This window comes from Lindgomyces ingoldianus, assembly GCF_010093535.1.
Source record: "Lindgomyces ingoldianus strain ATCC 200398 unplaced genomic scaffold BDR25scaffold_18, whole genome shotgun sequence".
Taxonomy (NCBI): Eukaryota; Fungi; Ascomycota; class Dothideomycetes; order Pleosporales; family Lindgomycetaceae; genus Lindgomyces; species Lindgomyces ingoldianus.
Genome location: NW_022985179.1, coordinates 392,738 through 408,939, shown reverse-complemented (window position 1 = coordinate 408,939; position 16,202 = coordinate 392,738). Strand labels below are relative to the sequence as shown.

The 16,202-nt window shown below is 42.1% G+C and overlaps 5 protein-coding genes across 5 annotated transcripts; 1 reads left to right on the top strand and 4 right to left on the bottom strand.

Moving 5' to 3' along the window:
- Nucleotides 1-206: 206 nt before the first annotated feature.
- BDR25DRAFT_262571 (uncharacterized protein) lies at nucleotides 207-2,201 on the bottom strand. Its single transcript, XM_033686773.1, has 4 exons — nucleotides 1,754-2,201; nucleotides 1,381-1,697; nucleotides 1,180-1,310; nucleotides 207-1,103 (listed from the first exon to the last, which is right to left on the bottom strand). Exons 1-4 carry the CDS (start codon nucleotides 2,139-2,141, stop codon nucleotides 425-427), a joined length of 1,515 nt encoding a protein of 504 aa, XP_033546860.1. The 5' UTR covers nucleotides 2,142-2,201; the 3' UTR covers nucleotides 207-424.
- A 539-nt stretch (nucleotides 2,202-2,740) lies between these two features.
- On the bottom strand, nucleotides 2,741-3,903 carry BDR25DRAFT_334542 (uncharacterized protein; the record flags this gene model as incomplete). Its single annotated transcript, XM_033692943.1, has 4 exons — nucleotides 2,741-3,482; nucleotides 3,534-3,680; nucleotides 3,740-3,839; nucleotides 3,885-3,903. The coding sequence occupies 4 exons, from the start codon at nucleotides 3,901-3,903 to the stop codon at nucleotides 2,741-2,743; spliced, it is 1,008 nt and encodes a 335-aa protein (XP_033546859.1).
- A 1,230-nt stretch (nucleotides 3,904-5,133) lies between these two features.
- BDR25DRAFT_287601 (putative monooxygenase) lies at nucleotides 5,134-6,468 on the bottom strand (the record flags this gene model as incomplete). The annotated part of the gene is made up of 3 exons (XM_033688339.1): nucleotides 5,134-5,414; nucleotides 5,483-5,901; nucleotides 5,959-6,468. 3 exons carry the CDS (start codon nucleotides 6,466-6,468, stop codon nucleotides 5,177-5,179), a joined length of 1,167 nt encoding a protein of 388 aa, XP_033546858.1. The 3' UTR covers nucleotides 5,134-5,176.
- A 455-nt stretch (nucleotides 6,469-6,923) lies between these two features.
- Nucleotides 6,924-9,111, top strand: BDR25DRAFT_343257 (uncharacterized protein; the record flags this gene model as incomplete). The annotated part of the gene is made up of 6 exons (XM_033693814.1): nucleotides 6,924-7,001; nucleotides 7,063-7,086; nucleotides 7,143-7,530; nucleotides 7,581-8,299; nucleotides 8,354-8,804; nucleotides 8,867-9,111. The coding sequence occupies exons 1-6, from the start codon at nucleotides 6,975-6,977 to the stop codon at nucleotides 9,109-9,111; spliced, it is 1,854 nt and encodes a 617-aa protein (XP_033546857.1). The 5' UTR covers nucleotides 6,924-6,974.
- A 4,640-nt stretch (nucleotides 9,112-13,751) lies between these two features.
- BDR25DRAFT_355744 (uncharacterized protein) lies at nucleotides 13,752-14,697 on the bottom strand (the record flags this gene model as incomplete). Its single annotated transcript, XM_033695513.1, has 7 exons — nucleotides 13,752-14,036; nucleotides 14,092-14,223; nucleotides 14,269-14,357; nucleotides 14,384-14,422; nucleotides 14,452-14,470; nucleotides 14,527-14,572; nucleotides 14,645-14,697. The coding sequence occupies 7 exons, from the start codon at nucleotides 14,695-14,697 to the stop codon at nucleotides 13,752-13,754; spliced, it is 663 nt and encodes a 220-aa protein (XP_033546856.1).
- Nucleotides 14,698-16,202: the final 1,505 nt, after the last annotated feature.

The window sequence follows — 16,202 nt, the reverse complement described above, 5'->3', positions numbered from 1 at the left end:
CGGGGTAGTTAACGATGACAGAGGAAGACGGGTCTGTTGCACATACATTTTATCCGCCTATATATAATTTTCTGCTCTGCTTGGTAGGAGGTTGACATTTTATCACTTGCAACAGGGTCTGCGGGTTGAACAGGCTTCTTCGGCATTCTTGACAAGAAATTCACATGCGGGAAAGCCGGCAAATCAACACCTTTTCGTATTTTTCTCCAGAATTGACAGTGATGATCTTTCCATTGCTCTTCTAGGCTATCGTAGGGGGACAACAAGACGCGTTCGGAGGTCGTTTATAGCCAATCAGGCGTGTTAAGCCATCACAAACAGAGAATAATGAGTTTAATTGAGAGGGTTTGGTGACGTACTACGCACCTGAAGGAAAGGAAACATCAGCCACCTATGCTTGCCAGCGGTGCAACTCACCAGTCGCTTATATAACGAAAGCAAATGGTTTATGGAAACACTCGTCCCATTCCGTTTTCCCACTGTCCCAGAAATTCTTTAAAACCTGAAGGCCATACAACGGCATCGTAGTTCCCTGCTGCCAACTCATTTCCTCTAATCCATGGCCTATACACAACTTTACATCTAGACTAGCATCTCTGGCTTCTACCCCTGCCACGATTAACGGCCATAGCATACATATTTTCGTCACTGGAGACGCCATTGCCTTCTTGAGAAGGGTGAAGAGGGAGGTCTTATGTGCAGTCCGTGCGATTCGTAATTGGGGGGTGAAGGGAAGGACGAAGAGACTTTGGAGTGATGAAATACAGTATAACGCTACTGCAGACTGATAGATGCGGGATAAAAGAAGCCACTCTTCCTGCCCGAAGTCTTGGGTGGCGGCATATTCTTCTGGAGAGAAGGTGTTGATTTGTCTTAGAAGTTCTTCGGCTGCGGATTGCATGGATTTGTCAATGAACAATGCGGTCGAAGCTTCGTCTCGGAGATGGCTGATGGCGATGATGTGGAGGAATAAAGGAGGGGGACAGAGGACGGTTGGATAGAATCCTTCCGGGTACAACTCAGCTATCAGTTCGACGAACCCACGTATTGATGTCGGGATTTGGTCTGAAGACGGGCTTGTCGTGTTTCCGAGAACGGCGACACTAGAGTTTTGCCAAAGTGAGTATACCTGAGATTTTGGATGATATGAAAACATATTATAGCGGCAAGTGGACTTACATTATGAAGTAAAGAACGCACCACTTCATGGTGGGCGCATCGTCGAGGAACCTCCGCAGCCCACCACGAATCTGTATCAACTGCATCGTTCCTTCAAAATGATGTCGCCAATCTGAAGACAAATGCCGTAACTATGCTGACGTCAGCAAAACTCTGTACGAAACCTCTAGAACTCTCCCCCAAACCAAAGCCACAACATACCTCTGCAACCATGAGCATGAAAATTCCACCAAAGGTTTGCAACTTAGTCCGTTTCGTTTCATTGCCGATTGCCTGGCTCAATTCTTGGATTGCTAGGCCTCGGTAGTGGTAGAGACGTGACCAGGCATATGTGAGTGCGCAGTTATTGGATGGCCGTGGGAGACGGTGGATGGCGTGACCAATGGCAATACAGACCATAATATTGCGCATGCAGTCGGAATAGTAGTGGACCATCTCAAGAGGGATGAATACTAAATACGGGCTGTTTGGAGCCATTTTACTGACAGGCATCATATCGTTGAAGACCTGGGTGTTGTCTGGTAGCCTCCAAGTTAGACTAGTATTCTTGTCCTTAGAGAAATGAATGACTTACAGTAGTGTATCGCGTGAACGATCGCACTCGTTTCATCGACCCTCAACATTGCAGCAGAGATCGATTCTACACACGTTTTGCCGGCAATTTCTAGAAGCTTGATATCATGCGTCTGCTCTTTGGTCGGATTCTCTTTCTTCCTAGGAGGACTTTTCCGCCGTCGGGTTCGGGAAGTCACCTTCCCGGGGGCTACCCATTTGAGGGGCTTCTTTTCACTATACCCAGGGCAGTCTACGCCAGCCTTCTCGCACTTCTTGCATGACGGCTTCCCATAATCACACACGAGTCGCCGACGTACACACTCCCAGCATTGTCGCCTCGGGCCGCTCTCCGCGTGCACACTAGCCTCCTCACTCCCTTTGCCGGGAAGAATTACGAGGTCGCCCATTTTTGGATAAAGAGTAGCATATGCAGGATGTCATGAGTGTCTTTCCCATGCAACTTTGCATGTATATACGCGAGTATGAGTTGTCCGGTTTTGGGGGCGGATTGTGTCTGCGTGGTATTTTCCTTTTCCGTCGGGAAAGTGGCAAAGGTGGCTGTGTACTCAGCCTTGCTCGGCGCGGCTGACGTCTGAAAACCGCACAAGATGACTCTAAACTCGCCGCTTTGTCCTGGGAGAAGGTATCAAAGGATTGACAGTTCCTTTGTGTTACAGCTTATCGGGACGACCGACCGGCCGTAAGCGTGGCGAGTTTATGGTCTTCATCGGCTGCTATAATCGGGATTGGGTTGAAACTCGACCGGATGCAAAAGCTTGGCAGCCCTTTCATCTCAATTTTAAGTTTTCGCTACTAGACTGTCGATGACTTATACAATTGGTGCCTGCTGAAGACGCTCGGAAGGGTTATGAATTTGCTTGCAGCTATGCTCGCCTAAGGATCTGAGTGTAGCAACAATCAAATGCAATGACGACTTTCTATTCATACACTCGTCACAATGTTCTGTTGTACAAAAATAAGACATCCTCTACGTAATTCCATCATCTCAGACCTCCATCCCAGATTGTCCATTATCAAACCCATTAATCTCCCAAAACTCCTTACGTTTCTCCTTATCCTTCCCTTTCCCTTTACCCATCATGCCAAACGGATCGAAAAACGTCATAGCCCACGACCTTTCGTCATCCCAACCCGGGCCCTGAATCTCAGTCTGTCCATCCTGTGCAAGATAAACGCGATAATCCTGCGGAAGATACCTCCTCGGATGTCTCATATTCCACCACACTTCATTGACGAGCATGACGCTTGCTTCGAAGACATAGAAGAGCCACTCATATCGCAAGATGGGACTGAGTTTGGCTGGGTCGAATGTAGGGCCGGTGCGGATGTCTAAGAATGCGAAGTGCTCCACGGTGCGGTAGATGGTGCGGATGAAGATAATGCCTGTACTGACGTACAGTGTTAGAAGTAGGTCCTCGACACCGCGGCTGCCGTAGCGGGCTTTGAGGCAGCGACGGTGCGTCATAGTTGCAAGCACAACGAAAAGCGCGATGACGATGAGCTGGAGGATAAGTGAGGTCTTCATTAAGATATGCCCGAGCTTGGTGAGATTCTCAGGCAGCGAGGTGTTAGCGATGTAGGATATGCCGATTGCGTTCGTAACTTCAACGAGCGTGGACAGGGAACCGAAGGTGGTGAGGACACGGCCTGGGTGGAGTGGTGCGAAGTAGGGTATATAGTATAGGAGGCGGCCGAGGACGTGGTAGTTTGCGAGCTCAAGAAGGGGCCTGTGAGTTCCCCATGAGTAAATAGAATGCTGGGAGGATGTGTATGCTTACGGAGACATGTAGATGAATGTTTGGCTGGCGATGTACACAGGAAGGTTTTCGTAGTTAAACGCGCCATACTCCCGCGTTATGAAGCCGACAACAAAGAAGAGGCAGCAAATCCAATGGTAGGATGTTACTTTGAAGCATCGGTAATGACTAGCATGATAAATCGTCAGGTTTCATTATTCATGATCGCAAAAACTGCTGATACATACAAACATTGCCAGAGATGGAAGAGTCCTGAAGTCGCAAATGCAACCACGAAGAAAACTGGGGCAATCTTATTCGGAGCGTATATATAGACGCTCCCGTCAACTAAAACTGTTAGCAATATCTGATGAGAAGTCGCAGAATACATACCAGGCTTTCCGTTGGACATGTCTCGTAGTACTACTCCTTGAGGACCAAATGAAAAAAAATCTCACGGTGTGATCGAAGAGATATCAAAATGTAGTTCGAGCTTGTCTATAGACCATCCCTTCTGGACTGCTTCGGCGCATTCTTATATACCCAAAAACCTTCTCTTCAAGAACCACTACACCCCAAAGCGGTAAATTCACTCCATTGACGTGGCTTCAGTAAAACTGGCCAATCATACCGCCAACCATTCTTTCAGGCCACCAACGCTAAGCCTAACCTGTGATTAATCATGGCCAAGAAAAGATCGACAAACCTGATGCAGCCTCTCAGCCCTGCTCAGAAGCTCCATTTCTGCACGTACGGACATTTGATTCTTCTCCCTGGCTTGTTGTGGGACATGAAACAAAGGCTTGAGGAGTCCGTATGATGCAAATATAGAATATGGAACCAAGCCACTTACACCATGCTTATTGGGAATTTTGAAAGGGAGGCTGAAGGGCGGGCTCCGCCGCATTGTTCCTAAAATCAAGGAAACAGTTAGTATCGTTAGAACTCTTTTGCCGTAGGTTGGAGGAAAGTCTTTACTCCTGTTATTTGTGCTGACTGCTACACCATTATTAGTGGAGCGGCTTTTCCATGCCTACCCCTCGAAATCTAATAATTCTGTATCGTACATTCACTTACGTTATGTTCCTGTTCTGCCTCGCTAAACTTGCTTCCGTTTCTGTAGCGTTCTGCTTAATTAGCAGATTAGATATATAGCTAAGTAATATTCATAAGTTCGTAGCTTTTGTTTAAGATTGAAGAACCTAGCAAAGATCACATTAGTCAATAACGCCTCTCAAGTCCTATTGTGTTATTATGCTAACGTCTTGTGCTAAGCCCTGCAGGATGGTTATTTACCTGCGTAATAGTTTTGCGACTAACTTACCAAAGCCTTCCCGCGCATCGTTATGTTAAGGTTACCTGTTTCTGGCCCTTCGAGCCTTTAATGCACTTTCTACGGCTCTGCCTGGTTCTCCACAACTGCATTGCTTCTTCGCTTGTACACCTCCTCCCGACCACGGGTCACGTACCCAAGTTCATATCTAGCATTGCACTACGGAGAGCAAAAGTTACAGCCACCAACCTTACAAGTTGACCGGCAAATCATTCTAAATGATGAAACTAAGGTCAAATACACTAAAATGCATATTGAGTAGTGTTGATTCCCAGAGTAGGTAGGTTAAATAATCTCTAGTTGCTACAAGTATGGGCTACTTCCTAACGAACATCCAACTCCTAGAGCATCTTCACGCAATGTCAATCCCAGCAAAGGTCTTGAGCCAACCTTTAGGTGCATCCGACGCAAAGTAAAGTTCCCCACTCTTCGTACTTCTCTCGATGAGATCAATCCCACGAGGAAGCATTGATGCCTCGTACTCTGACACTGCACGATGGAGATCATCCAGTCCGTGCTTGATGATTTGTTGGGCTAGCCGGAGGCTGTCGTACAAGGCACAGTTAACGCCTTCCCCGACAAATGGTGTTCTACCGAGCCCACCAGTCAGCCGGAGGCACTTGTCGGCTAGGAGGGAGGATAGGGTAATGTATCTTACGTTACGTGCGCAGCATCTCCTATCAATGTAACCCCAGGAACAGTTTGCCACGAAAGTGATTCCGTCGGCATAGCGTATAGAGGCCAAACATAAAAGTCTCCGTCACTGTGTCGAATCACGTCCGTATGGGCCTCCGGCCAGTCGGCGAAGCCATCACTCAGCAGCCATTGCCGGAGCGCTGAGGAGTCCTTGATAAGAGCAGCTTGCTCCGAGCTCCAATTTTCCGGAAGGCGTAGGCCAAAGCCAATGTAATATGAACCATCACCTAGTTTCAATATGACAATTTGCTTCCCATCGCCAATAGCCATATAGAGACCATTTCCGGCTAGCGACACAACAGAGGAGTGGAAAGGACTCTCGGGTTGGATAGCCGTCGTCAAGTAATATATGCCCGAGTATTGGGGCTTGGCAGATGTCACCTGTTCATTGTTATGGGTTAATAGTGGTTCTCGGAAAAGCATGTTCAGGCAACTCACCAGACTTCTAACCTTAGACCACATCCCGTCCGCCCCGACTACGAGTTTAAAACCCGATTCAATCCTTCCATCTTGAAAGTGGATGGACATCGACCCATCGGTCTCTTTTTGCACACTCTGAACCTTGAAGCCCCATTGGACCCTGTTCGCTGGAATAGAGTTTACTAAGAGAGCTCTTAAATCCCTGCGGTCGATCTCCGGCTTGTCGTTATCACCACCCTCGTGCTCGACCTTGAGGTAAACTTTACCCTTTGCATTAGCAACCGTGATTGTCGCATCGTAGCGCGCGATCGATTTAAATTGGTCCAATAAGCCAGCTTCCTTGAGAGCGATCTGGCCGGAGTCAGCATGAATGTCGAGCGCGCCGCCTCGCCCGGTGGCCACAGTGGCCGCGGCAATTGCTGATTCGTCTTGCTCGAAGATGACGAAAGGGATGTTGGCAACTTGTAGGAGTCGGCCTAGTGTTAGGCCACTTGGGCCTGCACCGAGGATGGCAATTGGGGGAGTCATGTTGGAAAGAGATCGGATGTGTCTACTGGAATTAGAGAGTCCAGTGTGCTTTGAAAAGTCTCTATGCCGAATGCCCTGTTTATATATGGCTCAGTTTTGTCTTGCACTTGCTCGCTCGAAAGGGAGCCAGACGTCCAACGAGATAAGTTCCGTAAGCTCCGACCACGGATAGCAATAGGTTGAGTCACGTATGGAAAAATCCGTTCGTGCTTGATGCAAATAATAATTACAATGTGGTTTGGGAATTCATCTGTCGAGTCGCAATTTTATGATGCCCGAGTCTTGTATCCGTATAATGAGAGCTGAAACGAGGCCAGTTTTCCACACTTGAATCTGTTGCCAAGCCCAATGAAATAAGGCCCGTAAGCTCCACTGGGGCCTTCTCCATAGATGGCTCGGGCCAAAAACCCCCTCACAACCTCCGAACTCTATCCACATTTCATCTCCAACCTCCTCATAACCTCCGGCACTATCCCAATTCCATATCTCAACCAACTACCGTCTTAATGACGGAGATCCTGGCTCCATATGCTGTAAGCTTCTGTCAATCGCTAACCTTCTGAAATCAGGCACTGACTAGAATGGTTATGAAAGTGCGATAACTGCCGATCCCGCAAGGTGCGGCTATCTATCCACCTAGACAGCGGGGAGAAAGAGTTTTGACAAGTCTATAGGTTGCATGCTCTCGAGGACGCCCCGGATGTCTGCGCTGTAAAGACGAGAACGTTGCCTGCAACTACTCACGATCTGGAGTGATCCGTCGGAACAGGAAGCGGAAACATGAAACACTTGTCGCCAATCAGTCCTCTCCCAACACTCCTGGTGGCAGTGGTAGACCTCCTGGAGCAGCAAACGACAGTAATCTGCAGTCTCACCTGGCGACTGACATCGCAATGACCCATGAACGGCTAAATGGGGTGGATTACTCGAAACACATTCCTCTAGGTGCGCTCTCATCTCTGTCGGAGGCCTGCGCGGCGGTCTGGCACGATGCTTCGGAATTTGAAGAGACTGGCAACGGATTCTTCTTGTTCGAAGAACATACTGTTGCCTGGGTCGATTGTAAGCGCAAAAGATGTTCGTTTCAACAAGACTACTGCTGATACTTCTAGCAACAGCATTTGTCGCTGCACTTGACAAAGGTCGCCCTTTGCTCAATTCGGCGCCTCTGGAAGTGCTGGATCATTTAAGGGAATGTCGCCCAGATCAAGTGCATGACCGAGCTTGGCTGGTCATGTATTACAGCATCATTTTAAGTATGATATCCTCCACTGATCCCACGAACCAATCTACCAAGAAAAAGCTCCGACGCAATATCTGGCTTGCCCTAAATGACGTGAGACTCTTTCTCGAGCCCAGCGAGGCGAATATCCAAGCTTTGACTCTTCTAGCATGCACTGTGGAAGAGTTTACCACTCCATCGTTGTGTTGGATGCTAGCAACAAACGCCTGTAGAATGCTGCAGGCATTGGGCATCAACCATCGCCGTCTCGACGCTCAGACCCACGAGCGGCGGGTTATGCTGTTCTGGCATCTGAATTTGCTGGACAAGGGGTTGGCTCTCATCTTTGGTCGACCGCCAACTTTCCACCGGGCGATGGCGAGAGAGATTGGTCTGCCGACGCTCGAACAGCTGTATTCCTACCAGTCTCAGGCTACCTCCGCCGGAGCCCCCGGATTATTCGGAGCGCATTACTTCTACCAAAGGTTGTTGCTGACGCGTATAATGAGTGATATCTGGAACTGTCTTTACGAAGATGCAGCGCCGGACATCCGAAGTATCGAGGTGGCAAGCGAGGAACTGAAATCGTGGTATCGTCAGGCACGAGAGGTGGGTAGTAACCGTATTGCAGGGTAAGGGACACTCAGCTGACAATACATCCAGCTTCTTGAGGCTGCTGCGGTGACAGAGAAACCTTTCCTAAACGCCCGTAGTGCAGCCTCCATTGATATTGGTTTACACTCTTTAAGATTCATATATCTGTATCTTCTCATTCTCTTGGCCAGGTTCTCCAGCCAGATGAGGACGCAATGCATCGACTCATCAAAGCAGATGCTTCATTTACTCAAGTACATGGTTGTCGACTTTGATGAACCGTATATCAGTATTGTATGGCAGCTACTATGCGGTCCTTTCACCCCATTCCTGGAGCTCTTCGGCGAGATCGTTTCGAACGGGAAGGCCAACCCGGAAGAGAAGCAGGAAAATCTGGCCGCTATGGAGCAACTGCCAGTCTTTCTGGGTAGGATGAGTTCGTGGAACTCGCTTGCGGCAAAGCTGGAGCGCATCGCTGTGGCTTTTGTGCAGCATGCGAAGTCTGTGATGCACCCTCAAGGTACGTACGCATCTGAGCGCTTCAGACCAAGATCGTGGTAACTCACATTTAGTGCCCGATAGGAACCCATGCTGGTGAGGCTGCGCCAGGCCTAAGTATTCCGAATGGAGCGTTGCCTGATCCCTGGCCATCGACCGGAAATATTTTACATTGGGATGCATTCTTCAACCATGCCGTGACGTCGCCGGTATCGGGTCCGCCACAGACCGGCAACTATGATGCTCAGACAATTGATTTAGAAGCATGGACATCTGATTTCTTTGGAGATGCTATGTTTGACTGGATTGGATGGGAGAGTCATATCTGAAGTCTCAATTGTGATGATTAGACATGTAGCGACTTGAATGGATTTGGGAGGTATCTGAAGCGGCCATGTGTATGTCGAACTTGAGGGTAGATGATCTCGCTATAGGGCCGATGATTTCGCTGTAGGGCCGATGCACCGATATGATCACCGACTGCCTCTCCTAGGCGAAAACTGCCATTTGATCTGCTCCTGAGTGCTTGGGAGAATGCATGGCCAGACAGAGGGATTAAACCACATGGGGTTACTGCGGGGATCATACAATACAGTAACTAGGGTAAGAGAAATAGTGTTGGCTTAGCGCAATTAATGTGTGTGTGTGGGGAGCTTCATCGGTTGGAAGAGATTGCTAAGCTAAGAATGTTCTACTTACAAATTAACGGAATGTGTTAGCAAGACTTGCGTGATAGCTCCGCCTGAACCCTAGGAATGTCTAGGGGGTGACTTTTCGTAAGGGTTATTTGCTCTCTGTACCTGTGACCAACGCTCTCAACCGTACGAATTACGTTTCATACTTTTCGTCTTAGTACTGTCACGTGAGCTGTAGCAAACGTAGTATAGTCCTTATACGTTTTGTTTTGTCTTGTAAGTTATAGCTATAGACTGTACTGCGTCTTAAAAGCTTAACTTTTAGGTAGAAATTACCTATTAGCTTAGACATTAATAGGTAGGGACCTATAGCACTGTTAGACAAGTTTTTTAATAAGCTAGTTATTAATTAGGGGGTAAGATTGCCTAATAACCTAGGTGTAGCATTTTCTACCTAAATTAACACTACTAAATCTTTTTATATCTTAATATTATGTTAACTATGTGTAATTTTCTTAGTTAATAAGCCTCTACATAGAGCACTAGCTAGTTGCAAAGCTCTTAAAGCTCTTAGTTAACCTAGAGTAGTAACATAATCTATTATACTTATTTCTATTACCTAAAAAAGTTATAATTATTATTATTAAAGTTCTTATTCTATAATAGCTTTCTAGCTTTTATATATAATTTTTATATAAAAAAACACTCTAAAGATTCTTTTCTTAATCTAGAAGTAATATTTTTAATAAAGTAAAATAATATATAGCTTACTAGTAAAAAGCTAAAAGCAGAGGAGCTAAGTTACTATACAAAACACTTTTCTTAGCTCTAAGGTAATAAAAAAGTGTTAGTAGTATAGAACTATAAAGCTAACTTACTGTACACTAAAGAAGGCTTAAGGGTAAAGCTCTAGCTCTGCTAACTCTGCTATTACAGAGGTAATTACACTACTACTAAAATAGTTAATAGCTATAGCTATATTAGCTACTATTTTAAAAAAAAGTATAAAATTAATATTAGTAGTAATAAAAGTTTTTTACTTAATTTTTTTTATGCTTTACTTAATTCTTAGGCAGCAACAGCTGCTATAGTAGTAGGCTTAGCCTAAGTTGCTTTTTATAATCTCTAGTAAAAAAGGTTATTATAAAGGTTGTTAGTAAACTAAGTTATACTTTATAATATATTATTTATAATAGCATTCTTAGCTAAACTTTAAGGCCTTTTTACTTAGAACTAACTAGATCTTTTTACTACTATTCTAAGCTTAAATGTAATAATATTATTATATATAAAGTAAAAGTTAACACGCTAGAAGAAAAAGATTTAAATAATATTAAAATTAGCTAAGTTAAAGGTAGTGTTAAGTATTAATATATAAACTTTACTAAACTACTTCTTCTTTTTTAGAGTAGTAGCTTACTTTCTTAGTAAGTTTAGCAAAACTTTAAAGGGGCTATTTTAGTGTCTTAGCTTAAAAAACTAATAATAAATAATAACTAACTCTTACTTTATAAATATTAATTATTAATAATAAGACTTACTTATTAGCTTCTACAACTTTTATAGTAACTATATAAGGGCTAACTAAGCGCAGGCTATCTTTAAAATTATTTAGAATTATAAAATTATGTTAAAATTTAGTTATTTTATTACTAATAATACATTTAATAATAATAACTTTACTATTAACACTCTAGCTAAATATCTTAGAGTTAACTTTAATAAAGAGCACTGCATACGCTATACAGGCTATATAATTTAATTAGTGCTAAAGGCAGTTATCTATAGTAAAGAATTATTATAATTTAAAGCTACTTTTATAAATATAGCTTTCTAGAATTAGTTTAAGCTTTATTATAAACATAAAGTTATTAGTAAGCTATATAACTTTATTAATACTATTCTTTTATTACATAAACACTAGAAGGCCTTTATAGCTATATAATTATCTTTAAAAGAAAAGGATAAGCTCTAGAGCTTTAGCACACTTAATTTAATACAGGACAGCAGCGTCTACTAGCATTCTATATATCTAATGCTTATACAGTGCCTAGAGCTTAAGAATCTAATTACTAAGTTTATCTAAAAGTAGCGCAGCATAGATAACAACACTAAGGACTCTAATATACCTAGCAACACAGCTTTTTAAGAGATTATTAGTAAAAAAAACTAAGAAAAAGTTAAACACTTTACTAAGTTTTTTAAAGTTTTTTATTAAATAATAAAATAGCTAAAGGGTAATAGTAAGCATAGTTTTTTATAAATATTTATTATTAATATGTAAGTGCTATATAATAAGCTATTATAAATAAAGAAGAAACTTTTCTTTAAGCCTAATAACAGTTACTTTAAAAATAGCGTCTCTTTTAGACTTAAAAAAATTAATATATATTTCTAGAAAATAGTTATTAATTTTTTTATTTTTTACTTAGTAATTACTACTATACTTAACCTACAACTTTATATACTCTAGTTTAAGGACTACTAGCGTTATTACTAATTCTAGTACTAAAAGGCAGAGACCTTAATAAAGGTTATTTTCTAGTGTTACATTAATGCTAAAGAAGATAAGAAAGTTAATATAAATCTCTTCTAGCAGAAGCTTTTAGTAATAAGCTTTTATAACTTTTATTACTAAAAGGCTTTTATAGTTAACACTTCTCTTTTTACTAAAGCCTAGAGTTATAAAAAAGCTTAGAAAATAACAAAGTTATAGTAATACTTTAACACTTATATAAAAAACTTTTAAAATGCTAAAGTAAAAAATAGCTATTCTTTATAAGCTAGCTCTCTTACTTAGTAGCTTAAAGTAGGTTAAAAATAGTATTCTACACTATTTAAAATTACCCTTAACTTCCTTGCTATACCCTCTACTAGCTGCAACTGCAAGAGAGCCTTTAGTAAAGGCTAGCGTACAGTTATAATTAATAGAGGTTCTCTCTTTAAAGCTACTATTAAAGCGCTTTAATTGCAGAAGAATTAGCTATGTTATTAAGTTATAAAAAGTAACTTAATTAAGCTTATAAACTTTATCTAAAAGCAGCTAGTTACTATACTATAAAACATTAATAGTAGTAAGTAAGATAAAATGTTAAAAAGTATAAAGATTTTAGTGTATTTTAGTTTAGCAGCAAAACAGACAGCTAAGTCGCCTAGGCTGTACAAACGTAGCAGGAAAGTGAGACGTTGACGTCCGTCAATTACTACGTTTTGTTTCGTTTCGTTCGGTTGAGAGCGTTGCCTGTGACATGTATGTCAGTGGATGAGAATATGCCACTGACAATCTAATCTTCAATAGTGCGCTTCGTGTAGATTGTGAGAGATTCAATGGACTCGTATTAGAAATTTACGTAAATATGAAAGGCGCGCCTTGTGTTGATGGGATTGCTATGGTAATACTGGGGAATAAGCATATTAACCAGCCACGTAGTGCAGAGCGAAAAAAAACTAGGACATGGTGAGCCTTTCGTAGCTGACATTAAATTCACTTACGGCAACATTGTGCAATAAACATAGTTGGACTGCAGAACTAAGATTTTCCAAGATCCCGAGACTGCTAGCTAATAGGCCTCCGTTTCGGGACCAAAACCCTGCAGATGTGGAGGCATCTAAGCCAACCCAACATTGTTTATCAGGAAAGGATGGGAGTTGGAGCACAAACCAAATGACACTCCTCGAGCCATGCTGAAGCCTTTGTAGCGAACATCCTCCGGCAAGTAGTGGCCGTCCTGGTCCCAGAGAAGAGCATTGGAAATTGCTAAACACTTTTCAGATTATTCTCTAGCATCCTTAGAGAATTTCACAGGGCATCCGCAACATACCCCAGAACCACTGAGTCGAGCTGCCGGGTTCCTTCGATATACACTCATTCTAATATTTATCTTGTGGTTGCGCAAAAGGGATATGGACGCTTGCTCGTGCCTTCAAAGGCGACCCCGAATCACTGTTCAACAGCGTGAGAACACAGGTTATTCAAAGCTCATGCAGGATTCAGGCTAGGCTAATACCACAAAATCTAACCCAAAACACTCATTCTATTCCCAACACTGGTGCTCTCTACCTCCGAACCCCAGCCCACACCCCCTCATCATCTTCCTCACCCTCCTACTTCCTCCTGGTCCCTGCTTCTTCCCTTACCAACTACTCTACCCTTCTTCCCCTCGACACTGATTTTCTCCAGTTCACTTTTCTAGCCCTTACCTACATCTGCTTTACTCTCCGGCGTCTTAAATACTTCTACTCCCACTTGGTAGAGTAGTTGCTGCATCTGTCGTTACAGATCGTCGTTTGTACCAACGAAGGCGATTGAATGGAAGACGCACAATCCTGTGCACCTATTGATTTAAAGCGAATGCTGTCGGGTCCGTACTCGGAAGCGAGTCCTTCGGTGATCTACGAATATAAGCAATGATGGCGAGAATGCTGGAACGGACGACTACCATATTCACGAATGATTTGCTACCATCGCAGTAAACCAACTCTTCTTTGGCGTGATAGCCGCCGATGGGCGAAGTGTTCGGCATGACTACAGCGTTCTGCTTCATGAAATATGGCATCACAACCGCATTCCTTAGGTATATCCGCTTCATGTGGATATCGATCAACATCTGCCAATTTTGCTCCGTCACCTCATGTAAAGGCTTCTTAAATTATGCTGTGCTTGCGTTGTTGAACACGATATCTAGCGTTCCAAACCTCTCCAAACCCGCTCCCGGCGCCAGTAATAATACAGGCCTTGCTATTGAGCTTTCTTTGCGAAGCCATGGCGAACAGTGTGATTCTGAGTTTGACCCCTACGGGGAAAATCTAGATATCTGATTTGGGGGAATTATGGTTCATATCGCAGGAGACGGTTTCAATTACCACGCCCAAGCTCCAATATAATAGGCATTCCACACCTAACGGGATAGACCGGCTGTTCAACCCCGGGTGGATAGTCCCTCACGACGCGTAAATCTGCCGTGACTAACTGTATCGCCAAACCGCGGCTGATCAAGTAACGTTCCTGAGGTTGTGGGGTCAGGGTCCGGTCACGGTTTGGTGTTAAGAAGAACTGCAAAGGTCGGTGGATCAGAAAGAAGAGGGGGGAAGGTGAGGCATTGGAGATACTTTAGCACAGTTCGTTGGGGATTTGGAGAAACGTAATACTAAGAGACTTATAGGTCGCCAAGAATCTGCAAATGCAGGTTAGCACATGTCTTAAGGATCCTCTACCCCTTTAGACCACTATTCTCCTGAATTTCGTGAATTCGGCGTAATGATTTGATCTTGAGGCGCCATTATTGGAGAATAGTACGAGAATGTAAGTTGAGCGACCTAGTTGAAGGTTATCTCAGCTAGCTCAGACGGCATGCCAAGAAGACACTAGTACACAAATAGTATAGATACTTTCAGACCCCTGCTGGGGCTTCTTCCTTCTTAGCTGCTGTCTAAGGGACTTTAGTGCAGCGCGACGTGTGCAAAGCTTTGTCTATTAACTTACTAGAAACTTCTATATAAGATACTATTACACACAGCTTATTACAGCACCTATAATTAAAATTAATTACTTAAAGAGTATATATAATCTACTTTAGACTATTTTTAAATAAATTTTTAACATTCTAACTATAAAAATTATAGGCTTAGCATTATACGCGTTCTAACGCGTAACTATTTCTCTTAACTTTATCCTTTTACTAGTCTATCTACTTATGTTTAACTATTAATAATAGCTAAGATTAACTAACCTACCTTAATTTAGCCTCTAGAACACGCTCTCTATCTTAAATAAAGCATGCTAGGTTTAAAGGCTGCTGCATAGATTTAAAATAGTAATATATAGTATAAGTAAAATAGTCCTAATCTATAATTAAGTTATTTAGTAGATGCATAAGTGTTACCTAGTCTAGTAAATTATAGTAAAAAGCGCGCCTATTATAATTAAGTATTACTTATTAAGTGTTGCTAGGCACCTTATTAATAAGACCCTAGGTCCTTTACTAGAACACTAGAGAGCGCTATACTAATAGAAATCTAAGCTATATAAAAAAAAATTGCGCATATTTTTTTATTTAATAAAGATAATAATATCTTTATAACTATTTATATAGTTATAGTTTAATGTTAAAAACTGCGCAGTGTTAGCTTATAAAAGCCTTTTATTTAAAATACTTTCTTTTTCTTACTTAGTAAGAGGGAACTATATACTAAGTAGGTCTGTGTTGTCTAACGCCTTATTTTTAGTTTAGGCAATATAATTCTAGTTGCAAAGACTAGGTTTAGTAAGAGTATTACACTACATGCGTATTTAGTAATAATAAGGTATATAATACTCTAGATTATCTTATTATTAAAGCTTAAAAAAAAGTAAAAAAAAAAAATTATAAAATATCTTAAAGCTTATTTATGCTTTATTACTATAAAAATAAAAAATTCTAATCTTAAACTTTTTAGTAAAATTTTTAAAAGATGTTATATATATATTTTTTTTAGCTTTAAGTAGGTAATCTTTTTAGTATTTTATTATCTTTTTCTTATAAGCAGCTTTATAGACTAAGTCTAACTAGTTATAATTAATAAGTGCTATGTTATTTAATAGTAGTGTAAATTCTAAACAGCATATATTTAGTTTTATAAGCTTTATTAGATAATGTGTTTTGCAACTCTTTTCTTTACATGTACAGTAACCTTAGATGCTGCAACTAAGGCCTAGCTTCTTAAAAGTAGATGTTTTTAAGCGCTAGCAACTAGTAATAATAACACTTCTATGCAGCTAAGAATTATACGCACCTCTATTAACAGGC

Bases quoted from the DNA above. Each gene is read 5' to 3' on its own strand.
- BDR25DRAFT_262571 (XM_033686773.1), bottom strand. From the start codon at position 2,141: ATGGGCGACCTCGTAATTCTTCCCGGCAAAGGGAGTGAGGAGGCTAGT. The intron at 1,698-1,753 runs GTAAGTCATTCA...GGAGGCTACCAG, and splicing joins CGTTCACGCGATACACTACT to ACAACACCCAGGTCTTCAAC. The intron at 1,104-1,179 runs GTAAGTCCACTT...GCAAAACTCTAG, and splicing joins TGCGTTCTTTACTTCATAAT to TGTCGCCGTTCTCGGAAACA.